We start from the raw sequence: 27,235 nt of genomic DNA, 5'->3' as shown, positions 1-27,235 counted from the left end.
GACATATACTGCTGCTTCGCGACGGCGAGTATCTCACAGCCTAAGCCCACTCGAAAGCAAAAGGACAGACAAATTCATGCTTCAGTTACCTCGTTCTACTTCATCCCTGGATTCCTATAATACCCCTGTCGTGCACATAACCGCTCGGGTGTAGGGCTTAGGTATTGGCCTTACTAACTCACAACTCGAATTGTGCAGGGCCCAGCCGTACGATGGGTGATCCAGTGTGTAATACAAGAATAGATTAGGGGTGTTTACGTACATTGGACCTAACAAAACCCCTCCACCTCCGCACGAGCTTCCCGGTACAAAGCAGGTCTCACTTGTGAAGGGACAGCAGAGCTCTGTGCTGTATCCCCTACCCCCCACAAACCCTAGATCTCTCTCTCTCTCTCTCCACTGCTCATTTCAGTAAAACAAACCCTAGATTTCACCGAAGCTTTTGGCTATGCCTTCGCGAAAATCGTGATTTTGCCAGCCTCCTCTGATGACCTCCTCTGAACATGCCGTATTTGAGCCTGTTCAGAGGGTACTCGAGAAGCTTTGCTCTCCTTATCATGTCTCTTTCCCCTAATTTGCCTCGCAATCTTCGTCAAACTTGCAGAGCCGTTTGTCCTAGCATGGCTGAATACTCTTCAGGGATTCAGAATGCTCGACGTTTGCAAAGCGTTTGCACTGCCCCTTTTATCAACAGGGGTGTCACTACCATGGCTCCTGTTTTTGCAGGGGTCTCGACCCGTTTGCCTGAGTCAGAGTGGAGAGAGGACCAGAGGCCGGGCTTTAATTCTAAGGATTTTGGGCCATTTTCTCAGCCAAGTATGCAGTATGGGCGATGTGCTTATGATGATTACTCCGATGATGAGTCTGATCGTGAAATGGAGCCAAATAAGGTGAGTGGAGTCTATGTGTTGGTTATCTTACTTTTTTCTTTCTTTTTTCTTAAAATGAATATTTCCTGGTTAATGAAGTCCTGCTTTGATTTGAATGTACCTTTTTTTTTTTAAAGGGTGGGAGGAGGTTGTTTTTTTCTTTCTTCAGTAGTTTTGTTCAATGGAATTCAGTACTTCGGATTTCTGAAGTTTCAGGTTTGATAGGTAATGAATAGAATGGCATTGAAAGCTCGAGCATGATGGATTTCCCACGAATTTTGTGGGATTTAGTTCATTTTTTCTGTTATAGTTACTCATCTTTTAGTTTTTAAGGTGTTGGGGAACCTGGAATGGAATTTACATTAGATTGTTGATGCTCGTAATTGAATTCCTCTGGTTTGGCGGGATTTAGTCGCCACATATATTTTGGTTTGTGTTTTGAGGTCATTGTTCTGATAGTAGATCCCAGGTAGTACATAGGAATTAGTGTTATTGAATTCCTCTGGTTTGGCGGGATTTAGTCGCCACAGATATTTTGGTTTGTGTTTTGAGGTCATTGTCCAGATAGTAGACCCCAGGTAGTATATAGGAATTAGTTAGTGCCCACATTTCCTGTTTTTTAATGATTTATGTTGGCTGTTTCTTATGATTCTGCTTGGACCTTTTTTTTCCCCTTCTTGTACTTCATGCTGACTATTAATTTTGTCATAAAAGCTTGTACTTTGTTGGAGATATTCTTTTCTTTTGCACCATACAGGCGCAGCTACAACTGGAAGTTCTCATTTACTATAGCACTTCCTGTTAAACCATCCATCCCATGGAAGTTCGCCTATCCTATTTTTTTGGCAAGTTTAGTCGTCTTGATTTTGGCTTCTAGTGTCTTTTCTCTCTGTCTAACTCTCTCTAAGTCATTTCTCTCTCTAACCATGCCCTTTCTCTTGCTATCATCTCTCTCTAGCCGTGCCTTTCCTATCTCTATCTGTGCTCTCTCTCTTGCTGTGCCTTTTCTCTGTGTAAATGTGCCTTTCTTTCTATTGCCTCTCTCTCTTTCTCTCTCCAGCTCCTCCTCTAGCCATGCCCTTTCTCTCTTTAGCTCTCTCTTACCATGCCATTTCTCTCTAACTGTGCTGTTTTCTCTAACCATGCCCTTTGTCTCTCTATCTCCTTTTCTCACTCTAACTGTGACGTTTCTCTCTTTTGACTCCTTATACTCTCTAAGTCCTCTCTCTCTAACAATGCCTTGTGTGTGTGTGTGTATGCGCGCGTGTGTGTGATGCTGTGCCCAAACAAATCTTTCATCGTCGATGCTTGTTTTGTCATCAAACAACCGTAATCACTATGAATCAGTGTTTTAAAATGTGGGATGCGGTCGCGATGCAGTCAGGGGGCTGATCTGATGATGCGGCTGGATGTGGTCTAGATGTGAGCACATCAATGGTGTCAATAAATATAAAAATTCTAAAAAATCCCAATCAAAGGGCCGATCCGGTGATGCAACTTGATGTGGTCCAGATGCAGGCACATCACCTCAATGTTGTCAAGAAATATAAACATTCTAAAAAATCTCAAAAAATAGGTTAATGTATGAAAAATATGGAGGTGATTTATTTAAGTATATTTAATTTATTCATTAATTGCAATATTATAAGCTATTTAGAGACTTTAAATCCCATGTTAGAAGATATTAGAAAGTAGAAACTAGAAACATGAAAGTAAGTTTATTGAAGACATTAGAAGACGTCATATTGTCATAATTCATAAACATCCAAAAACCATAATCGCGAAATTCGGCTGCCTTGTTGGTCTAGATGGGCATGCCTAAGGTAGGTGCCTAGGCAGTCCGGGTGGTCACCTAGTGCCATCCCTTAAATAAAAAAAAAAAGAGAAAAAGGAATTCAAATCCACCCAAACAAAAATAAGGCATGGTATTACCCTTCTTTCTCTCTCTCTCTCTCTCTCTCTCTCTCTTTCTCTCTCTTTCTCGCTCTCTCGAGTCGATGTGCTCTCCCTACATATGAGAAGAAGAAGATGAAAGTAGACTCCAAGTGTTCGATGCGCGGCCTCTCTCTCTCTCTCACATACACACACAAAGATACGCATGGACCCATATGCTCCCTCTTTACATGTAAGAAGAAGAAAAAGAAGCTGATGACCTCCAAGCGTTCGATGCGAGGGTCCTCTCTCTCTCTCTCTCTCTCTCAATCTCGATCTCGACATATCCTCCAAGTGTTTGAGACCTCTCTCTCATAAATACAGATGCAAAAGCAAAAAGGAGAGAAAAAAAGAGGATGATCTTTAAGAATTTCATGTGAGACCTCACGCACACACATACATGCACATGTACAGACACACACTAAACACATTCACAAAACACACACATAAAACGACATATGGCCCCAACCCCAGCCCCTTCCCTTAGGGCTGCCTTTGTGTCTGGGCACCCGCCTAGGCGGCTGCCTCCGCCTTTTTGAACATTGCATAATCGTAATTGCAAACTCGGTCCTTGAAACCCTCGAGATGTTGATGAATCTTGCTCAAACTTCTTCAAAACAACGCCCAAGCTAATCCCAATTGACAACCCAACCAACACTGAGAGAAAATCGACAAATTTTTGCAAAACATTTTTGGCCTAAAGTCTTTCTTTTTGTTTGATCCAAAGACATCCATGAATGTGATTATTTTTTGAGTTTTTTTGTTGGGGGTTTTGTGGGGGGGGGGGAGGGGCAGGGGCCTTTCCCCTGAAAATGACCAAATACTCATGCTCGTGGACACCTTTTTTGCTCACGAGCTATGTGGTGTATATGCACATATGCACCCTTATGCTATGTGCTTCGGGGAGCATAGTGCCTTAAAGGGCTGCATATGCGGTGATGTGGCCGCATTTTAGAACAATTCTATGAATCCTAGTTGTGCCTTTTCTCTCTCTAAGTTCACGTTTGATCACAATGTCTAAGTCCATATTTGATCACTATGAAGCTTGAATTCAATATTTGAGAAGCTCCAGACACGTTATCAAACAAGTATTCTAGAATTTCCAGATATCAACAATTCCAGCTTCTAGGGATTTAGAACTTCTAGGTTCAAAGGATTCCCCAACTTTTAGATAATGTTTCTATTAATTAATGCATGCCTTTTGATTTTGGGTTTTAGTCTCATGGTGCAGGAGAGAGTCTTCGAAATTTGAATATTTAGCATTCAAGTTGAAATTAATTGCTTGACTGTTTAACATGTTATGTAGGGGGTTCCCTCCTCCATGAGTGTGACATGCAAGTGGGTTTCTACTAGTTCAAATAGGGCTGGGATTTTAAGCTCCAAATATGCTAGGATTGAAGGTCAAATAGTTTTACCCCCGCATCTTCCCAAATGTAGAAGTTAATAGTGGATCTGTTAGAGTTTCTTTATGTAGCTTTAGTATTTCTTTGTGCTCGAGTTAATTGTCATATTATCATTGTGTTCTTTGACTATGAGGCAACCAATGCTCGAAAATTCGGTCGCTCGGCCGCCTATTGGCTGGGCACAGCAAAAATGCCCAGGCGGGATCTAGGCAGGTGCCTTGGGCCTTGCTCCTAGGCGGCCAAGGCGCCACCTAGGCGGTCTCCTCAAGGTGGGCGTCTTGGAACAACTTGGCTGAGGTTAGTTATTTGAAAATTAAGAAATATCTCTAGAGCCCACAAAAATTTGTGAGAAATTTGACTATGGATAGTGGAATATATGGTTGCATATATAGCAACAAAGAATTTGTGTGAAACGTGTATAATCCTTCGTGTATGTGTTTGAAGTGATTGGGGTATTGTTTTTTGAAATAAATAGACTATAGCGCAAAAAAACGTGCATATGTTTCAAATAAACAGACTATAGCCAAGGTTCCGCCCCCTGCAGCTTGAACATTGAAGACAACTAAGTGAAGCACTTTCAAAAGAATCATTGTTTTTTTTGTGCAACAGGCGCTTTTCATATAATTATTATGGCATTGATAACATTTATAGAACTATTACCAGTATGATTCTTTTCAAATTAAATTCAGGATCAGTCTTGGATCTTAAAGTCGTTTTATGTTCTAAACAACTCTTCAAATTATTCTTAAATGAAGGATCAAATACTGGTTGAACTAGAAAGTTCTTTCTTGATTATTTACGTTGAGATTTAGGATTGCTGCACACTTAATGTGTATTTATTTTTTCTTTTTTTCGATTTTCTATTGTTTTCCTTGTCTTATTTTACTATCAGGTCCCACCCTGCTCGCTCTTATTATCCAATCTTGTAGATCTTTGCCTAATTATGATCTCTTGTCATACTTTCTCACACTCATCCTCCCAATTGCAGAAGGGGTCGGAGAGGCAGATAGCTAGAGATTCCTAGCTGCAATTTTCTGCAATTTGTTTTCACCTCTCTCCCTTTGCATGTTGAGAATGTTTCTAGATGCTTTCTATTTCACTCTCGCAGCCTCCCACTCATTCTTACTAGGCTGGCTCTAGGGTTCATCATTGTGTTAAATTGCTTGATGAGTTCTGTAAGACATTCATTCTCCCTCACCTTGTAGTCCTTGAGCTCCCTCCTCTCGACCCTTCCTCTTCTTCAGAGTTAATTCCCCTCCCTGAGAACCTTCCTCTGATTTCCTCTACCTCTTTGGTTCTAGTCTTGACTCCCTCTATCGCAGCCAGGATGTTTTAGGCTGGGATACTAACTCGCCTTACATTTGGTCCTGTGAAAATAAAAAAAGAGTAGAAAGTAGAAGAAAATTAAAATGAAAAGAAAAAAGGAAAAAAAGGGAAGAAGGAAAAACAGAAAAAACAAAAAGAAAAAAAGGATAATTATTTATACATATGTGCAATTAAACAAATACTTAGTATATTTCTATGTATACTAGGTAATTTTTCCTTTTACTTCACTCTCAATACTTTTCCTTTTACTTCACTCTCAATACTCTTATTTCTCATTTCTGATTCCCCCTCCTCCTCTCCTTTACCCTTAGTACTTTAGTATTTTGAAAGCTTTGGATGGGTCTAACTGGTTTTTCCCTAAATGAAGTGAGTTGGCTTGGGTCCAGGATGAGCCTCAAGGTGAGTCCAAGTTAAAACTTTCAGTTCCTTGGCTATTCCTTAATTTCGCCTCATATATGCAAACTATATATCCATATTCAGAATATCATCATGACTAGGACTTTGGTGCTTCTGCCTTTCTGCTGGTTTCTTCCTCTTTCCAGCCATGTATGGGGCTGTGGTTACTATATTCTATGCTTTGTTTCTTTGCCCCTCTCTATGTCTAGAAGGGTAAGAGATGTTGCACCCTCTCCTTTCTTTCTATATCTCGGTTGTTTCTCCTTGTTGCCACACAATTTCACACAGAGACACATTCCCCCCCCCCCCCCCCCCCCCCCCCACACACACACACACACAAAAAAAAAAAAAAACCCTCTCTATCTCTTTTGAAGTAAGGCGTGATCAGCAGGCTTTCTAGTTTGTGGCCAACTTGTCCTTGCTCCCCCATTTGCTTATTGTTTGGATAGTTTGAGGCCCCCGTTTAGTATCTTCTGTCTTTCACCAGGCAGCTTGTGATCAGAAGGAAATAAAAATTGGGTTTGGGATTTTTCTTCAATAAAAAAATGAGGAAAGAGAAGATGAAAATACTTTTTGAAGTGACATTAGGTTTAGAGCGTTTCACATATAAATATTTAGCCGAGTGGTAGTATACCTCTTTTCTCTATGACATAAATAGTACACTTCCTTTAATTATTTATTTATTTATTTTGAGCGAAGTTAACGATTGTATTACTGGAAGAGCATCAAGAAACATGAGTGGGACCCGGGAGCACCCACAGGCAGGGTCTCTCGGACAAAAAATAGATCACTACACAGTGACCCTATACGAAAATTGGGGCTTATAGAATCACCTAATTACAAGCAATGGACACAAGAAAATCAAAATACAATGCACCCATGGTGGTCCAGAGCAAAAATGGAAATGGACCAGTGCTTAAAATTTGAACAATACAGCAACCCAAAAAGTCGCCATTATGGGGGGGCATCTGCTTGGGCCCTAGCTCCATCCTTAGCCATAAGATTTGCGAACTCGTTCGACGTCCTCCAGATATGCTTTCAGGAGATGACCATGTCCTTGCAAGTGTAATCAAACATATAGGATAGGTACCACAGAGGTGGTGAATTCCCAGCAGCCCAGGATATGATATTTTGGGCATCCCCCTCGATAAACAACTGAGGTCCCCTAGAAAAGTCGAATCTTTTAAGTCCCAAGAGTAGAGCCATGGATTCAGCATACTGAGAATTTGCATGGCCTAAATGCTCGGAATAGGTGGCCAGAACGTTGCCGTAGTGGTCTCATTAAACTACTCCGGCTCCAGCTGGGCCAGGGTTCCCCAAGGAGCATCCATTGAAGTTAAAGCTTGATGGTGCCTTCTGGTGGTGGCAACTAGTTGTTGGGTCTTGATACCCTATGTGGTTGGAGCTTAAGGATGTTTTCCCATTGGCTAAGGAAAGTGTTAGGCGATATCCCTGTGATTAGAGGCTCAAAAGATTACTAAGGAAGTAACCTTATGGAAGAGAGCTGGAACTTCGTTCTTGAGGCCTTGAAAAATCCTGGAGTTCCTTTCTAGCCAAATAACCTAGATAGTGGTTGCAATAGAAGCCTTCCATAGGATTCTTCCGGCCTTTGGCCAATGAGAGACGAGAGACTGAGATGAGAGCCGAGACAAAGGGTGGAGTGACCCATTTGATGCCAAACAACTGGATTAAAAGACTCCACAGGTCGTGGGCTCGGCTACAGTGAATGAACAGGTGTGGGTTCGATTCCTTCTCCCAAAGACACAGTGCGCACCTGGCCTGTGGGTCCTCTCGACCCATACTTTTGTATTCCTTTGATAATAATATTAACCGTTAACATTCTAAAAAAAAACGAAAAGAAAAAAAGGCAGTGCGCACCTGTTGGGAATCGGGATCCCTTTCCTTTGAAGCTGGTCTACTGTGAGAGCTCTTTAGAAGCAAGCAAATCCAGTTGAATGCTTGTGCTTTACGCGGGAGCAATGGTGGACCAGACGTTTGAAAGGATCGATACGAGGTTGAGTGGGAATGTGGGTGGCTGAATAAGTTTTTTTATAGAAGGAGGCCATCGAAAATGAGCCAATAGGGGAGAGAGTTCACACGAGAGTATCCCTCCCTGAGAGACCTATGAAGTTGGAATGAAGAGAAGCCGAGAGGGTAATGAATTGGCCTGTTTCCTCCTCTGTTAGATGTCTGAAAGAAGGATTCTAGACTCTACGATCCCCAGAGATGACTTTTTCCTATGCGATGGTGGAGGCTTTATTGGAGGCAAGAGAGTAAAGAAGGGGAAGAGGTCCCTTAGTGGAGTGTGGCCTAGCCAAAGCTCTGACCAGAAACTTGCTCTTGTACCTTCGCTAGGATGGAGGCAGATGAATTGCTTGAACAAAGAGAGGGAAGACAAGATTGACTTCCGCGTTCCTGAGGCCCTATTCGTAGATCTCCCCTCGGCACCGAAGTGTGTTTCGGGGTTCTATATTTGCTGCGAAGGACCTGTGCTCAAAGAGAGTTGTTTTGAGTGGCCAATCTCCACCACCATTCACCTAGGAGTGCTAGGTTATGTTTTCTGAGGATCTTGATCCCCACACCTCCCTGAAGTTTAGGAAGGCAGACCTTGTCCCAAGAGATGAGGTAAAATTTATTTTTCTCAGCTTGTCTTGACCAAAGAAAATTTCTCTTCAGTTGATCAAGATGATTGGCCACTGGGACAGGCTTGTGGAATAAGGACATTAGGTAGATTTGAGAGTTTGTCAGGGTTGGTTTGCTTAGTGTGGTCCGGCTTGTTAGGATAGGTACCTCCCTTTCCATCCTGCCAAACGCCTGTCTACTTTGTCAAGCACGTGAGACCATTGTCTCATTTTTGGTTTTCCCAAGCCCAGGGGTAGGCCAAGGTAGGTGGTGGGGAAGTCCTCCACTTTACATTCCCAATTCGGAATAAAAGCTCTCGTTTCAGTGTTTGAGAGGGCAACCCCCATCATCTTCGATTTTTCCATATTGACTTTGAAGCCCGTTGCTAGCTCAAAACATTTTAGGGAAAGTCTCAAGTCTTTTATTTCGTTTGGTGTAGCATCGAGGACTACTAACGTGTCATCTGCATACTGCAGGTGAGACATGATTGGGCCTTGAGAACTACATTTGAAACCAGTGAGAAGGCCTCCTAGTACAGTCGACTTATGGAGCGATTGAAAACTTCGGCTGCGATGGCAAAGAGGAATGGCGGTAGGGGGTCCCCCTGTCGGAGCCACCTCGAGGAAGGGAAAAGCCCCTTCGGAGCCCCGTTGATAAGAACATAGAAGTGAGGATTGGAGTAGCAGCCCCACATCCACTTCTTCCAAAGGTTCCCCAACCCCATTCTTGACATGGTTAAATTCAGTATTAAGCATTCAATGTGGTCGTATGGCTTCCCCCAGTCTATCTTGAAGATTAGACCAGGTTTTTTTTGAAAGGTGTCTGGAATGCAAACACTCATGAGCCACTAATGCCCCATCTAGAATTTGCCTATCCTTTATGAACACAGACTATGAGGGGGAGATGACGAGGGGGAGGACTTGTTTCAGCCTTGATGTCAAAACCTTGGCCAAGATCTTGTAGGGGGACCAGATTGATTGGACGGAAGTCCTTGAGTTCCTCTGCCCCTTCAATCTTGGGGACAAGAGCGATGAAAGTGTCATTGATGGCTTTGTGGAGGATTCCATGATGGAAGAGTTCATCGTAGTAACTCTTAAAGTCTGCTTTAAAAGTATCCTAGAAGGTCTTGAAAGGGGCTAGGGGAAATCCGTCTGGGCCAGGGGCTTTGTCTTTGGCCAAGTCATCGATAGCCTCCAAAATCTCAGTTTCAGAGAAGGGACGCTCCAACCATTGTGACCAATGGTCCGGAAGAGTTAAGAAATCCAGATTGGCCATTCTAGGTTTGAGGTCCGAAGGGGCCGAGTAGAGATCTTGAAAGAAATCTAGGATGGCTGATTCGATCTCCGCTAGTTGGTCTAGGTTGTGATTGTCAACCTTGATAGTAGAGATAAAATTGTCTCTTCCGCAACAATTGGCTATCCGGTGGAAGAAACCCGTGTTGTGGTCCCCTGCTTTAAGCCAGTTGACTCTGGATCTCTGAAACCAATACAATTCTTCCTTTTTAAGGGTGGAAAAATATTCCATCTTGGTTTGGGTCTTGAGGTTGGATTCGGAAGTTGACAAGGCCGGGATTCCTCTGTTCGATCTAGGTCTTGAATGGTATTCAGCTGGGAGGAGTTGATTTGAAAGTAATTCCTAGGGATAAGTCTGGGTTTTGAGAGAGGCTTTGAGGAGGTGAATCTTAGTTTAAAGCTTATATAGCCTGCTCTACCTGAAACTAGGGGGGACAAAGAGTTCCACCATGTTGGAATGAGAGAGGATAGTGAGTCTTCTTCAAGCCAAGCTAATTCGGATCGAAGGGTTTTTGTCCTCTCTGGACAGCCTGAGAATCCAGGAGGATGGGGCAATGTTTCGAGGTAGGTTTTATCAGAGCCAGTGCATGCGAACCTGGAAATTCCTCTTTCCAACTCGAGGATAGTAGGAATCTATCCAGTTTTGAAAGAGATGGTTGGGAAGAGTGGTCCGACCAGGTGAAACGATTGCCTTGAAGGTGAATGTCAAGGAGTTCATTACGAGAGATGAAATTTGAGAAGTCCATCATCCTCGAAGAATTACTGGAGTTGGAATTTCTCTCATAAGACCATCTTGTGATATTGAAGTCCCCTCCCAAACACCAAGCAGAATGGGGAAAGGAAACTATAAGGTCCAGTTCTGCCTTTAAAAGTGGTGTGAGGGATGTAGAGTTGGGCCATAGATTACTGAGAATTTTCAGGCAAATCCGTCAAAAATTCGAGAAAGGATTACTGTGACTGTGTACTCCCCTATGTGGGAAGAAAGGAGAAGGTGTTCTGATGGGCTCCAGATTACCCAAATTCCACTTGATGCCCCTAAAGCAGGAAGAGAGGCCCACTGGCATGGCCTCCTGCCCCAGACTTGGCGGATTGATTGGAGGGTAGGATCCGACTGTTTAGTCTCTGTAAGGGGTAAAATGGAGGGAAGGTGCTTAGCGGTCATGTCCTTGGCCACATCTCGTTTGAGTGAGTGTCCCAAACCTCGTACGTTCCATGTTAGAATATTCATTGAGCTAATGTGGACGCAGAGGAGGAGGCCAGTTTGGGAGACCTCCTGGCAGAAGATTCCCAAGGGGTAGAGTGGAAGGGACGTGTTGAGGGGGGCCCTTCTAAAGCAAGTCTATCATAATTAATCGGGGAGAAAAGGTTGAGGAGCTCTCTGTGTCCTCTGAAGCTCACCTTTACTCGGCTCTGAGCATCCGAGAGGATGAATTGGTGTGCCGGGCCTTCGGGTTCGTCATGTTGAAAATTCCATGATTCTGTTGATCTCCTTCATCTTGTTGTGCTCTTTGTTGTTCTCATCCCTGTTGACCCTGGGAACTAGCTTGCCATCCAGAATCATCCAAGGGGGGAGAGGTGGGAGGGGTTGGTGTCCTGAGGGAGCTGATGAGGTGGGCAATGATAAAGGTTAAGCTGCGTAGAGGTCTGTTGGCAATGTGGGTAGAGGTTCAAGGTTTGAGGATGAGGGCAAGTCAGAGGGGTTTGAAGGGACAAGCTGTTCAGTATTTGGGAAGTCAAAGGCATAAGGTTGAGAAGTGGGTATAGGGCTGGGAGCCACATCTGAAGAGGATGAAGATGGTAATTTGGAGGCTGAGGTTTGGTAACCCTAAAAATGGGTAGGAAAGGTAGAAGGGGGAACTTGGTAAAGAGGGGTTGGAGTTTGCGAGGGGTAAAAGGTTGAACTTAAGGAGAGAGTAGGCCCTTGGTGGAAAGAAGAAGGGTGGTAGGTCAGGTAGTGGTGAGGCTGAGGTGATTCGAAGGATGGGTAAGTCCAGGATGGTGAGGGGTCGAGAGTTTGTGGAAAGGGGAAGTGGAAGGTTCTGACACGACAAATGTGAACCAGGTGAGGGGTGAAAGGAAAGGAAGGGGCTAGAAGGGCAGAGATGAGGGTTGGATCAGGAGGAGAGGGGTTCGTGGAATGGACTGCAACAATGCTGAAGGGGAATTGAGACCACTCCATGGGGTTGTCGGAGGTCGCAAAAAGTGTGGGTGATAGAGGAGGAGAATCTTCAGAAGTGGCTGTCTTAAAGGGCGTACTAAGGGAGACACCAGGGGATAGAAGGGGTTTGAAGTCTAGGAAGTGGGCTCTCGACGAGGGTCATCCTCAAGAGAGAGGATGGTAGAGGGAGGGCAGTTCTGAAGTAAGGTTGAAGATGGAGATACGGAAGAGTGAGGCAGAGACGAAAAGGCGGAAGAGCAGATGGGCAGAAAGAGGATGATAAGGTGTGGGGAGATGGGAGAGGGGGGGGGGGGGGGGCAATCAAGACGTCAGGAGAGTCTGTTGGGATCTCGAGGTGACGAAGCTCGAGGGGAGGGCAGGTGTTGCCAAAAGGGCTAAGGGGGAAGGGCGGCACCTCTACTACCGATGGCAAGAAAATATCGGGGCTAGGTGAGGGAGACAAAGGGGATGAAGGAGGCGGCAAAGGGTGAGAGGTGTCAGTAGGGCAGGTAAGTTGACAGGAAGGAGGGCGGGCGGCGTCGACAAGTGTCGAGTGGGGTTTAGGGTCTCCAGGGATATGAGCCTTCAGGGAAGGTTGAGAAGGCGGGAGAGGGCAGCTGGCAATAAATGGGTTAGCCCTATGAGACGGTGGGCCTGGCCCTGCTGAATGGCCCGACGACTGAGGCAAGGGGGGGGGGGGGGGGGGGCGTTCGTGGTCAACTAAGACACCTTTGCCGTGGCGGTGTGGAGGGGAGCCAAGTGGCACAAGTAGGGCCATAGGAGCAACCAGCGCTGCTTAGGGGGACTTGAGCAAGACGGAGAAGGGGTGATGCTTGAGCTCGAGGCCAGCTGGATGGCGTCTGGTCGTTGGGCGGACCTGCCAAGGAGGACGGCTGGTGGCGCTGACTAGGGTGGCGGTGTTTCCTTGAGGCTGAGATCCAGGATGAGGAGGAGGGACCCTTAGGTGGGGGAATGTCCGCAGGTTGAAGAAATTGGGTGAGGGCAGAGAAGCTGCAGACCACGAGAGAGTAATAGGAAAACAAAGATCTTCAACTTCTAACCAGATGGTGGAGGGGATGAACTTTGTGTTGAGGACCTCCAGGAGTAGGCAGATAGAGCCGAGCTGCATAACTTGGATGGATTTCTAGTGGATTTCTACCAGAGCACCACATGCCTCTGCCACTCTCTTAAACTTGGAGGGAGACCTCGCGTGTAGAGGGATGTTGTCCACTGTGAGCCAAACTCTTTGTTTTTGGAACGACCCATCCTTTGGTTAAGGCTGCCCCTTTGAATGAGTGGGTGGGGGGCTCTTGTAGAGCTCGGTGGGCACTCTCGTGCAAAGGGAAGGTGGAAAGTATTTCTCTGCTAGAGATGTGGTGGCAGCTGAGCTTGGGCACTGCCCAAAACCGTTGAGCCCATTCTCTACCCCCCCGATGTCATCCCGTCTTGGTAGGAAGTGTCCCACCAGGGAAGAAAGAAGTTTGGATTTGAGAGGGGTTGACTCCTTTGCAGGGGTGGAGATGATGAAGGGGAGAAACAGAGGAGAGGTCCCTGGGGTTGGAGGTATAACACTAGAGAGGGGTGGTGGGGTTCAGGGAGCTGGGGGAGGATAGGGCGGGGCTGAGGCGACAACCTGTGCGAACGAAGCCTTCTGCGCGAGCTGAGCCTTCTGGAGAGTCGGCTTGGGTCCCCGAGTAAGGTGGAAGCAATGGTTGAGAAGGTGAAAGCAATGGTTGAGAAGGCAAAGGTTTGGGGTAAAGGTTATAGATCTTATTCTTGTCAAGGGGCGGAGGGAGACGAAGATGCTTCCTCCTCTTCATGATGATTCCCAAAAGTAACTTCCTTTTCAGAAAATAAAAATGCCATGTTTAATCTTGTGTGTGATCATGGAGTAAATAATGAGATGAACAGTGTTTTGCAAATTTATGCTCACGGCTTGAGTGGCTGGCATATTAATTGAAAGGTAGACATATATTAATTGAAACTTCAAAATTGAAGGGTCGCTTCGCTAGAGCATGAGATGATCTAGCCTCTTGCATTTTGCATCCTGCTATATGCATGTAGAGTTCATTTTTGGAAAGTAAAACTACATATAGAGTTCTAAATATTACATGGAGAAGCTGTTATGAGTGAAAAGAAGGTAGCAAGAAGCTTAAGAATATTCTGACAGGGCTGATTAGACTTTCATGCTACTACAAGTAACAACTTGTATATGTTGACATTCTGTAGAAAGCATGGAGCTATAGGATGTTGGCGTCGCTACACTTAATTTAGGTGTATATATATTTTAATTGAGAGTTAATTTATTCATTGATGGAAGTGAAAATTATACATTCATATGTGATATGAAAAATCTAAGAACCGTGTTGATAAGTATTTCATGTCATTTGATGTTGATAAGTATTCCATATCATTTGAGATGGTTATTGTATATGACATACTTTTGTTATGGTTGATTTCAGAATACTCAATTGTAATGCAAAAGTTGTAGAGTACTACTAAAATGCTTCCACTGTTACTAGTTTTTTGCTAGATAACCACTAATCCGGTCAAAAATCCATTATGTTGGCTGGTTTCAAAAATCAATTTAATTTTGCAAAGGAGAAAGTCAATCTCAAGTTTTTCTGAACTTGTCTAAGCAGTCTGCATTAAGTGGAGTGTACTTCAAGCACCTTCTAAGGCTGTATCATGTAATTCTTCTTCTAGATGATGAAATGGACAATTGTTTGTTTCATAGTGGAGTTTGCTAGAAAATTCAGCATTACTTTTAAGTTTGAATCAGTCTTTCTGAATATCAGCTTGTTCTTTTAAGTTTTCTAGCATTCCTTATTGTGACATTAAAAAAAAGGACAAAACATTCCTTAGTGTCAAGTGGATTGTCACATGTTATGCAGTTGTCTCTTTTAAGTGATGTTCAAGAATGTATGAGTGCTAGACTCAAATAATCGTAGGTTGGTCTCTTTGGTGGAGGAATGCCCCGATCTCACCCTTGCCGCCCCCCCAAAAAACGAAAAAAATTCAAAAAAAAAAAAAAAGGAATACAAAGAAAAGAAAAGAAAAGAAAAAATCTCTTCTGCTTCTATTGCACTTACCTTATGGACATCTTTTGTAATCTGGCCCATAGTTACTAGGATCACCCAAGAATGTGGTTGCTCTAGCTTCAAAAGCTCGATCATGTGCTCAGGGACAAGATATCTCGATTACAAACCTTTTTGAATTTAGGGATATCGATTGGGATTCTAGTTCCCTGGTTAATGGGATTCAAATCCCGCTCATCCAAATTTTGGGTCCATGAGTAAGTGGAATTGAGCCTTCACCAACATGGAATCAAGTTTCTTGTACATTGGTACGGAGGATCACCAACAAATGTTGAGGTCCCGCCATGGCAATGAGGGTTTGAAGCTTGAACTTTAAATTTTGAACTTGTAAGTCACGAAAATAAACACCACAACATACAAGCTACTGCCATGTTATGCTATGGAACCTGTATATGAAGGAGAGCGGCTGCAACACTAAAGCTTTGCCATGTCCTACCTTGAATCCTTTCTATTTCACTTATTGGAAGCTTTAAGGGGTTTATATAATTGATCCTTGTTTCTAATTTAGCCATATCCACCATTACAAAGGCCTTTACAGGGTGACCCTTTGTTCACCTCTATACCCTTTTTTCCTTTGTATCTAGAGGTTTGACCAATTGCATACCCAATTGCATATAAGTGAAAGGCTCCAAACAAGGGAGAACGTGGACACCACAACTTCTTTCATGCTTCATTTTCATCAAACAATTGAGCTTCTTTCGTGCCTGAGGACGGAAATTTGATCCTCATTTTGGGTTTTCAGTTTTGCTTTTCACTTATGGAGCAAACTTCAATGATAACAAAAAAATTTAAAATATTTTAAAAATGGGATTCTTTGGATTATTTGAGACTTTGGCTGTTGGATTCAGAAAAAAAATAATCATATCGTTCAACAGGCTTTGTTCCCGAGCATGAGTACCCTAGTTAGGTGCTCTAGGGGAGACTCGATTTTAAGCTGGATGGACCTCGAGCCCATATACCTTGTCATTCGATGCTAGATGAAGTTGGATTGCGCCCCCTTCATATTGGGAGCAAGATACCTTTAACCCAAAGTGTATGGATCTTGATCCCTATCCTACGAATCTTCATTCATCTCTCGATCCCCCGCTTCCGATCCCTTTCCGGAATCTGACCTTGTTCTTGATCCCAGTAACTATAATCTGGCCACCTCCTCAAATGCCGTAGCAATATGACTCCTCTTTGGGTCGAAGGTCGAGGGCGGTGATCTAAGCATGCCAAAACACTTAAGCTTTCAATAGGATGTGATTAGGTGCATTTTCTTGTATTTGCCAGTGGTATCACCTTTGGATCACTCTTTCAATGGAAAATAAATGTTGGTTTTTAGCTTTCAAGTTTGGGTAGCGTCCATTCTGCAATTGTAAGCTTGTGTTTTACCACTATGCTCTGTGATTTTGAGCCCTGTTTCATTCACATTAATAATGTCATATAGTATATAATACTTGCTACAACAACTTTTTGAGTTTGTTTTTCTGTGTTTGGTCTTCTATTGATGTGAAAACTGTCTACCTTTCTTCATTTAATTCCATCTCATATTACAAATTGGTGTTGTGATATTTGTTATAATTTTTTCTTGGATGCATATGGCTCTTAACAGGGAACTTCTACCCTTGATAACCTTGATGAGTGGAAATGGAAATTGACCAAGCTCATCCGGAATAAGGAGGAGGAGGAAGTGGTGTCGAGGGACAAAAAAGACAGACGTGACTATGAGCAACTTTCAGCATTAGCTACTAGAATGGGCTTGTATTGGTATATGTTATGTTCATTAAGAATTTCTATCAGTAATTATTTTGCACTATTCAGTTCTTTTTTCCCCCCCTTTTCTCTTTTCAATCTAAGTTCTGGCCTTGGTTGTGATCTCCAGTCGCCAGTATGAAAAAGTAGTGGTTGTAAGCAAGCTCCCGCTGCCAAACTACAGATCTGATCTCGATGCTAAGCGGCCCCAGAGGGAGGTATCTTCTCATGTCTTAGTCCTTTCCTGTTTCTTATGATAATCAGAATTAAGTTTCACTGGAATGTATTGCTATTCTGTTCTTTACAAACTTGAAATTAATTTTCACTGGAGTGGCATTGACATTCACAAGCATCATTAGGTGCTTATTCCCGTTGGTTTGCAAAGAAGAGTGGACTCTCTGCTAGGCGAGTTTCTTTCTCGAAAACCTGTGAATAGGGGAAGCTTTTCAGAGATTTCTTTTACAAGTTCGAGCAGCAATGGTAGTCTCAACACCAATGAAGATGGGCTTCTTGAAACACCTGAGCCACGACGACCTGCTAGTTCTGTCATGGAGAAAATTCTCTTGCGGAGAAGCCTGCAACTTCGCAACCAACAGCAGGCTTGGCAGGTTCATTTTCTTGAACCAAGTGATTGTGTTTAATTACCAGAATTAGGTGCTTTGTATTCTTCATGTGGTTTTCTACAGTCGTATCTTAGTGGTTGTTATTTTATTTTATTCATAGTGATTGGGTTTTATCTGGTTGCCAATTTGTTTTTATTGTTATATAATGCGCATTAGACGACTTTCCATGATAAAAAGAGATCAATTTTTTCCTATATTCAAGATTTACTTAATTTCTATATTCTCAAATCCTGCACTGGGGGACCAATTTTTACACTGCTGAGAATGGTTAATCTTTTTCTTTTCAGTAACTTCTGCATATATGTACAGTTGACTTCCTCTTTACGAAGTAAAATTTATAATATGTTTGCAAGTTTTTGGCTGGATACTGAGGACCTGCCTTGTATTGTTAATCGTGTTTTATAGGAATCACCTGAAGGTCAAAAGATGATAGATTTTAGAAACAGTTTACCTTCCTACAAAGAAAGGGATGTATTATTGAGAGCTATATCAGATAATCAGGTGAGCAATCCTACTGGAATCTGGATATGCCTTTTTTCGAGAAGGGTTTCATTTTTTGACCTTTTTGTATTTTCTGAAAATCGTTAATGTCTTCAAATTTGTTAACTCTTGTTATTTTCTTTCTTGTTTCCTTTGTAGGTCCTCTACATTTATTATATAACTTTCTGTGAACACGTGAGGTTTAAATCCTTGACAAATTTAACATTGCAACATAAATTTTTTGGAAAATCTCTCTCTCCTGTGAAAATTGGATGGTTGGAGGAGCGTCTGATTAGGCAAGAGGCAAGGGATAAACACAAATAGGAAGAAAAAGACTTGACATGTTTTGAAAGAGCTAGGGAGAAAAAAATGGGAAGGGAATGGGATATTTGAAGTTCTTAGAAAGAGTTTTAGGATGTTAAGAAATAAGAACTTGAAATATTGAATAAGTTCCATTGGAATATATTATTTAGTGATTCTCTTCAAAATTGGAATTCCCATAAAAATGGAAATTAGAAGATTTAGAGAGGGCTTTTAGCCATTCAGATGTTGAATGAATCCCATCTAATTCTATGTTTTGTTAATATACTATAGGGATCTAATAGGTATGCTGATCAAAACAAGTATGTAAGAGCTCTCACTGATGAAAACAAGTTTTGGCTGTCTTTACTTTTAATACTTTGCCTAAAAATAATTTCAATCATTTTATGCCACACAAAAGCTAGTTTGCATTGCATGGCGCTTGTATGTCAAGGCTGATGATTTGCATGTTAAGGAAGAGGGCAAAAATTGCTGTTTATATTATTACAGAATGGATCAATGACCATTACCAACCAGCCATTGTTCTGTTGTCACTTGGCTACTTGTGACATTTACCTAGTACAATCTCGTAATATTTGAGAGTACTCGTTAATTTTTTTTATTTTTTAATTATATCGGCAGGGTATTCCTACAATACAACTTACACACCTCTCTCCTTTAGGGTCACAGTACCATTAAAGGGATATTCTGTGCATTCTACCAACTCCCTGTACATGTTGCAATGTTTAAAAGGATAGCATTGAGTAATATGTCAGAGTAATTTTAATATTGAAAATATAATAAATCCCATTTTTGGTGGCGTGTGTACCACAAGAGCCGTACGGTGTCCATGTGAAGATGACGGCAATATCCACGGACGTGTAGTGATGGATATTGAGAACATAAGCCTGACATAAAGAGAATATTTCTTTGAATATTTTATAAAACAAAGAAAGAAGAGAAACAGCCAATGCTCCTACCTTCGCCAAGGTGCTAGATGCTTGCTTAGGAAGCACCTTGGCTGCATAGGCGGTAGAACTCCTTCCACCTGAGTGGCCTGCCTTTGAGCCTAGGACTCTTGCCTGCTTAGGCAGGTGGCCTGGAAGTTCAGGCGGGCGCCTTTTTCAACAATGATTTTTATTGCTGTTTAATTTTTGTCTAACCATTTTTGAAAATTTTTCTTAAGCTCTGGATAAGCTAAATTCTTTTATAGATTTTTCCCTACTATACAGTTAATTTTGAATGAGAATGAGGTAAAACTTTAAAGAGATTTAGAGGAGATTGGGGCATGATTTATGGAGTTGGACATGATTTATAAAAGAGATTAAATTATAATTTTTCTTGCTCTTATTTCTTAAATAGAGATTTATCTTTTAAATTGCAATTTAATATGTTTTTTACTCTCTTGTTCTCTCTCTGTGCTTGCCCGTGCATTGCACATGCTGCGTTCTAGTCTTTATTAAATGACTCATGATGCATGGACGGCAGTGTGGTCTCTATTGAGGCCTCATGTTTTGATTGGTTTTTGTTGGTAATGCGCCATTTGTTTATGGGTTTTTTTGCGCCATCTGTTTATGGGTTTTGTTAGTTTGGTATAGTTTGGATACATCCATGGTTGACAGAATGATTGGAACAAAGATTATTATTTTTATCATGCACTGCTTTACTTTGTTACAGTGTTTCAAAAAGCGCTAAGCGGCACCTAGGCGACTGGGGGGGTCCAGGCCGCCCAGCGCACTAGGCGAGTGCCTAGAACCTGGGCGGCCCAGTAGAAAGAAAAATGTCTCTACAGTCTAACAATAAACTATATAGCACATAAGAATTAGGGATTTAGGGCACATCAAATGTATAGTACACAAGTCCACATAGCACACGCTCCTCCATACTCCATAATCATAAGTCCATATCAAAAACAAAATCACTAACTTTGATTGCTCGATCTCCAAACTTCCACCTCTAAGATGTTTCTAAAGACTCAAAATGTTCTAAAAGATTCTCTAATAGATTTAGAAAACATACAAAACTAAATCTAATAACAATGGGTGATGCTTAGATGAAAATCTTGTAAATTTGAGAAACCTTTCAATCCTATGGAAATCACAAAAAAAGACCAAAAAATGCCCCTTCAGTATTAAAAAAAGACCAAAAAGTGCCTTCAACAAGGGGCATTTTTGCCCCTGGGAGGGGTCCAGGCCTTGGGCGGCCGACCTGCCTAGGCGGGTTCCTGGGCGCCTAGGCAAGCGCTCAGGGATATCCGCCTAATTGGGCCGCCTAGGCCTGGGCAATGCGCCCAGGCCTTCTAGACCGCCTTGGCGGCTGCCCAGGCGTTGAGCGGTCCGCTTTTTAAATCACTGCTTTGTCAACAACACTTATGTCATTTAGGATGAAACTTGTGCGCTACTGTTTAAATTTAATATTGACTTGAGTAAAGACTAGTGATTGAGAGCTGGGAAGTATGTAGGGGTGTTAAAGGGGTTGGGTTTGGGTCGGCCCTGACCTGGCTAAACTCGTTTATCTTAGCTAGGGACCTGGCCCCCTATTTGGACACGAATGCGGACCTGGTTCTGGACTTGGGATGGTCCGGATCCATTCCACTGGGACGCCACATGGGTTGGCTGTGGTGGACCCGTACCAGACTCTGACCTGAAGTTGACCACCTTTGTACCCTATAGGCTACCCTTTTTTCTAAAGTTATTGAGCCTTTTCAAGAGAAGAAAGGATTCTACTGTTTGCCAAAAATTCTAAGTTTTCATTGATGCTACAAGTTACAAAACCATCAAATGATTGAAAATAATCAATAAACACATATATGATATTAAAAATTACTCAGTATCATAAAAACTAAAAAGATCTATCCAAAGAAAATCAAAGAGGCCACATTATCATGAAAAGGAAAACCTCCAAGACTCGAACACTTCACGACATCTGGCACAATAAGCAAAAAAATTAAGGCATTGATTATAAGGTTTTGGATAGAAATTCTTCATCTGATTATGTGCTTCTGATGAAGAACCCGAGGAATCAAGGGATCTGAAAAACACAAGGAACACAAACCCCCAAGTCTTCCTGTGATCTTATTCCTCTTACTGAGACTCTACTTAAATCTAGGTGTTTTGGGGGAGAGGTCATAGGGTTGGATTGATGTATGAGAAAGTAGAGAAGCCCTAATTTCTTGGCCCTTCATCTCTAAAGAAAGTGCAAAAGTGTAGAGGAAGAAGCAAAATAGAGAGCAGAACTTAGCTAGGGTATGAAAGGAAATGGGACAGACTGGTAAAGTTTTGTAAATTATAGAGAGGTTTACAACATTGGCTTGTCCTATATACAGTAATATAATATAAATATTTATGTTAGACAATATTTATTATAATAATATTTACTTTTTTGGAGAACGGCTCTAGACAGAGCTGTCAGGGTGGGAGTTGCCGCAAAGTGAAGTATTGAGTTCCATGCTCACCAGGTCCCAAGTTAACATTCAAAGCAAAAAGGAAAAATGGAGTCCTTGATATATTCATGATATATTCTCTATGGTCTGGTGGAACGACTTCAAAACATAATATCTAGTAACTTATGCCAAAAAAAAAATGTATGAGGCTAGTTTATTGATGATCAATTGATCACATTAGGACTTGCCCTAGTTGGGTGGTTCCCCAGAATCAGTGTTGTGAGAATCAGATGAGTGACTGAACTGGTGAGGGCACCAGTCTAGTTGGACCAGCCGAACTGGACTGGATCACTGGTCGGACTGGATGAGTAAATTAAGAAAAATTAATAAAAATTTGAAAAAATAAAGGAAAAGGCGAAAACAGAGAAACTTGTGGATACATAAAAAAAATCGAGCAAAATAAAAATTCAAGTAGAGGAAATGAAATATGTGATTCATTATATATTTTAATAGAATAAAAAATTTTAATCTCTTGCATGGTGGCTTTTTTACAATTATGAAAACAACATTAATAAATTGCAGAAGGTTAGAAATAGTAAAGCTTAAAAAGGGAAAATCCCTAATATCCAGTTCTCTCGAAATCAAAAGATCCCTACTAATATAACCTTCAAAGTACATTCAAAACTAAAAAAAGGTAAAAAATTGCTTGGAGGAAAGGACAATGAATTGAGAGAGAGAGAGAGAGAGAGAGAGAGAGAGAGAGAGAGAGATGTAAAAACCCGCAAGAAAACATTTTTTTCATGTGAAAAAAATATGAAAAAGCACCTCCAACACAAAAACAAAGCATGTAAAACCCCACAAAAAAACCACGTAAAAACTCACAATTTTTTTTTTTTTTTCACGTGAAAAGATATAGGAAAAAGCACCTCCACATAGTGGATATTGGATTGAGATTGAGTCATCAATAATAAAGGGATTCAAGGCTCATTATATGATTTCTTGCAAAAACCCACATAAGAATTCAAAATTTTTCTGTTGTTTCCAACATTGAATCGACCAATAAAAAAAGTAGTTGAGTATACTTACTTGGGCTTCAAAAAATAGCAGATTTATGGCTGGATTTGCTGTGGAAAATTGCTTGGAAAAAGCCCTAATGACTGGAGTTTTGGTAGAGAGAGCAAAAGTTCCCCAAATGAGCTCTCTCTAAAACTTCGTTTTCCAAAACTCCATTTTGCTCTTTAATTAAATTTGTCAAAAATTGCCTTAAATGATTTAAAAATAACCAAATGAAATATGATGAACACGAGCAATTTCAGTAGAAATAAAGGGCATAATAGAGAAATAATGGACCATTCGGTCCACTATGTTGGACTAGATTGGACAAGTGAACGGTTGACCGGTTTCCGGTTAGACCTGGCTCGTTTGGTCTGGCTCTTACAACATTGTCGAGAACCGGATGTTTATTTGCTAGGTTTAGGTGCAACGGCCTGGACCCAAATGGTGGGTCTAATACGCCAAGTCATGTCGACCATTATGATTCCCCTAGAATAAGGGAAAGGTAATGGTCTTTGTGAACTTGATACACATACTTGAATGTGTTTAACATCGTTACACTTGATGAGTGTTAATAATTTATTAGAGAATCAAATAGTGCACAATGGGTCATATACCTTCCATGACAAGACCACCCTAGAAGATTTCCATATTCTAGAGATGCTGGGATGCTCTCTAGCTTTACATCAACGGAGCTTTTAAAAAATATGCATGGCATTGAATTTGTGCATGCTGGACCTTCCTAGATGGCCGACTTTGGTTGCTTGTTGCCTAGGCTATGACTCCAAGATGCTGCTTCGTGTCTTTCAATACATAAGCACCATGTATTTCATCCTTCTTAATTTCATGTTTCTTAATTTGTTTTCTAATTCGGTATTCTATTAAATGTAGAGCACTGTTACCCTAATGGAACATGTGACTGGCTTTATCTGATTATATGAATACATCTATTACTTCTAGTGACATATTTGAGCAGCAACAACTTTAAATATGAAGCTGTTTGCCTGGATACTTTATGGCTACTATCCAACTTAAATTGTAGCTGGTTATGACTTCAACAGTTCCATTGAATTTTTTTAATTGTTCATTGATTTCAATTTAGCCTGTTATTCATTGTTACTTCCTGAATTTATATATCAAATTCTGTACCTGCATATTTTGTGGGTTTAAAATAGTGTGTTAATGTGCTCATACCTGTGTGTATGTGTGTGCTCGCGCACGTGCTTGCATGCATGCACTGTGGTTGCTTTCTAAGAGTAATTTTCCTGAAGTGTGAATATATATTTTGCAGGTCATTGTTGTTTCTGGGGAAACTGGTTGCGGTAAGACAACCCAACTTCCTCAGTATATTCTGGAATCTGAAATTGATGCTACTCGTGGAGCACTTTGTAGTATAATTTGTACTCAGCCTAGACGGATATCAGCCATGTCAGTTTCCGAACGAGTTGCTGCAGAGAGAGGAGAGCAGTTGGGGGAATCCGTGAGTTTTCACTCTGCATTGGATTTATTGGAGTTCTCTTTCATGGTTTTCTTATATATCTATATATGTCCTGCTTCCAGGTTGGTTACAAGGTTCGGTTGGAGGGTATTAAAGGGAGGGATACTAGACTTCTTTTCTGCACTACGGGGGTTTTGCTTAGAAGATTACTGGTTGACAGAGATCTTAGAGGTGTAACTCATGTTATTGTGGATGAAATCCATGAACGTGGCATGAATGAAGGTATGCTCCCTTTCTTGAGTTAGTTTTGGGTAATTGTCTTATTGGTGCACATGAACCTCCTAACTGCTGTGTTTGTTACTTCAGATTTCCTGCTTATTGTCCTAAGAGACCTCCTTCCCCGTAGACCAGAGCTGAGGTTGATCCTGATGAGTGCAACCCTGAATGCTGAGCTTTTCTCGTCCTACTTCAGTGGTGCACCAATGATGCACATACCGGTAAGTTTGAGGCTTTCAAAATTGATAAACTAATTTAATGACCAAACACTGACGATGTTGAACATGTGTAAGTAAACAAAATAACTTGCTTGTCCTTCTGGTTATGTTCTTCCTTCCTGATTATGGTTGTGCCGCCTTAGCTCTGTTTGATCAGTCTATCAGTTGTTAATGTCATTCCCAATAAAAAAAGTTTGATTGTTAATGTTTATGTATTGCAATGGTTCTTGTATCCTCTTGATATTATACTTGCTGTGTCTGTGGAAGTTTAAGTTTAATTATGGTTTCTTGCTTTGGATATTTGGATCTTATTTGTGTTTTTCTTTTATTGGTATCTACTTGTTACTTGCATGAAAATATATTGTGTTGCATATGTTATTTGTTATTGGAAGTATGATTTTCTCTGTTTGTTTATTAAACGAGTGATTTTGTCTCATAGTCTTTTCATTTTAGAGTTTGTTTCAGCTTGCAAAATATTTATTAAAAGCGTTCAATTTCTCACTCTGTTTTCATCTAGTCACAAGATCAACTATCACATTCTGTATTGACCAAAGTATGTTCTCCTGAGGGAATTTGATTGGACCTTGTTAGGTATAGGATGCCATTCATTTGATTCATTTTAGCATTTTGGAGTGGGGCATCACTAACTTGAAGTAACGAACTTGTTTTCGGTGCATTAGTTTTGTAGGATTCTAATAAACAGTTGTCCATTTGAAGTATATGAAAGGATTAGAGCTATTATCTAGAGTTGACATGTTGTGCGGAAAGTTATGGGGCACATTATGAGTGTTGTTTATGCTTATTGACTCGGTCTAGACCTCTTGGCTTGAGAGACAAGGGATATTTGTAACTTAAGGTGGATTCCACGATGACACTCGTGTTTTTACCCCCCCTACTTTTTTTGATCAAGTTAGTTGGCTGGAATTACTTCTGGTATACAAACAAAAGGAATTGCTTCTGGTTTTGGTATCATTAAGTGGCTTACGGAAGTAAATGCATTGAGGATTTCGGATTTGTTTTATTTCTAAAGAATCTTGAAAGAAAATAAAACCTCGTGAGAGAAGATGCTTGGGAAGCAAGAAAGAGAGTTCCAGTACATCTTGTCCCTGGGAAAGGTCAATATCTGTGACCACTAATCTTTATCTCAGTGGTTTTTAATGCCACCATAAATATATGCTCTCATTGCTACAAGTATTTGCAGGAAACTTTTCTTAGGTGGGCAAGAATCATATGCCTTAGCTGTTGGAGAGTGATTTCTTCATATTATTGGTTACTTTACAAATGTTAGTGGATTATTATATCCTTCTGTCTCTTTTTATTGATAAGTAACAGTGGATTATTATCTCTCTCTCTATTAGTGCTCCAAGGTTTTTTTTTTCCTTCTTTTAAAGGAGAATATTGGACTGTACTAAAAATGTCTTAAGTAATACATATTATGTGAAAAGGCTACCCATAGGTTGGTAGCTCTTCATAAAAATACAAAATGACTTGCATAATCCTTACAAGAAATTTAAGAATATCACATCCAAAAAATAGTAGCTAGTGGAGAGGCTTCTGTACAAAAACAAAGCTAGAAAGCAGGAGAGATGGAAGGACGTACTGAGAGAGGAAGTCAAGGAAAATTGGGTATGTAGCACGAGGGAGGGCTGAGAGAGAGAGAGAGAGAGAGAGAGAGAGAGAGAGAGAGAGAGAGAGAGAGAGGAATGGTAGAAAGGAGAGAAAGTGAAGAAAGAGGGGAAAGGTTTAGATGTCCCTTTAGAAGAGAAAGGAAAATAGGATGGGGAGAAGAAAAAATACATGAGGTATTGGGAGAGCAAAGAAGTATCAAGTGTAGGGGGAGATTAAGAGGTGGGGAATAAATATAGAGGAATGGTAGAAAGGAGAGAGTGAAGAAAGAGGGGAAAGGTTTAGATGTCCCTTTAGAAGAGAAAGGAAAATAGGATGGGGAGAAGAAAAAATACATGAGGTATTGGGAGAGCAAAGAAGTATCAAGTGTAGGGGGAGATAAGAGGTGGGGAATAAATATAGAAGAGTGGGGTAGGGGAAGAAACCTAGATAAGAGGAGGTTGGAGGGAGAGAGGAGAGTTGCAGAGTTACAAAGGAGTAGTGAGAGGAGGGAGTATATCAAGGTGTGGGCAGTCGCCAAAGCACTGTATGCGCCATCCATAGGTAACCAAACATCCGCAGCATCTTTAGCACACGGTTGATAGTGGTGGGATCTCTGGCTTGCTTGATGCTCGATTGTTCACCAATCAATGAACTGAGTTGATGATGGCCCTTGAATCGAAGTCTTGGTATGTAAGATGAAAGTAGTGACTATATTGCTACGTATTTCCTTCTACTCAGTTTTACATTGTTTTTCCTCTTTTTTTTTCCCCTCTTTTTTTAACTTTTCCTCCTTTTTGGTTTTAATTTTTATTTATTTTTCCTTTTTATTCTTTCCATTTTCCGAAAATCCTGTATTGGCAACCCACATTCTGGGAGGTCAAGGTAGGGACCGAAGAGGAGGGAGTTGGAGAAAACAGCCTCTGAACACTGTATAGTAAGAAAGGAATGTAGGAGGATTAGGAAGGCGAATAAGCAAGAGCAAGGCAACAGGCTTACAGTAGACTACTTATCCAAAGAGACAAAGGGG

The 27,235-nt window shown here is 41.4% G+C and overlaps 1 protein-coding gene across 4 annotated transcripts in view; it reads left to right on the top strand.

Annotated features, from left to right (window-relative positions):
• Nucleotides 1-304: 304 nt before the first annotated feature.
• LOC18433864 (DExH-box ATP-dependent RNA helicase DExH3) overlaps nucleotides 305-27,235 on the top strand; it is a 52,184-nt gene continuing 25,253 nt past the window's right edge. For all 4 annotated transcript variants that reach the window (XM_011624910.3, XM_011624909.3, XM_006843943.4 and 1 more), the window contains exons 1-8: nucleotides 305-890; nucleotides 16,691-16,845; nucleotides 16,961-17,048; nucleotides 17,190-17,438; nucleotides 17,859-17,954; nucleotides 23,960-24,148; nucleotides 24,229-24,388; nucleotides 24,473-24,603. In XM_011624910.3, coding sequence (XP_011623212.1) covers nucleotides 504-890; nucleotides 16,691-16,845; nucleotides 16,961-17,048; nucleotides 17,190-17,438; nucleotides 17,859-17,954; nucleotides 23,960-24,148; nucleotides 24,229-24,388; nucleotides 24,473-24,603 — 1,455 coding nt within the window. In that variant the 5' untranslated portion in view covers nucleotides 305-503. The remainder of the gene's footprint in view (nucleotides 891-16,690; nucleotides 16,846-16,960; nucleotides 17,049-17,189; nucleotides 17,439-17,858; nucleotides 17,955-23,959; nucleotides 24,149-24,228; nucleotides 24,389-24,472; nucleotides 24,604-27,235) is intronic.

Source organism: Amborella trichopoda, chromosome 13 (genome assembly GCF_054954075.1).
Source record: "Amborella trichopoda isolate Santa Cruz 75 chromosome 13, AtrichopodaSantaCruz75HAP2 v2.0, whole genome shotgun sequence".
NCBI lineage: Eukaryota > Viridiplantae > Streptophyta > Magnoliopsida > Amborellales > Amborellaceae > Amborella > Amborella trichopoda.
This window is presented reverse-complemented; position numbering and strand designations above follow the sequence as displayed.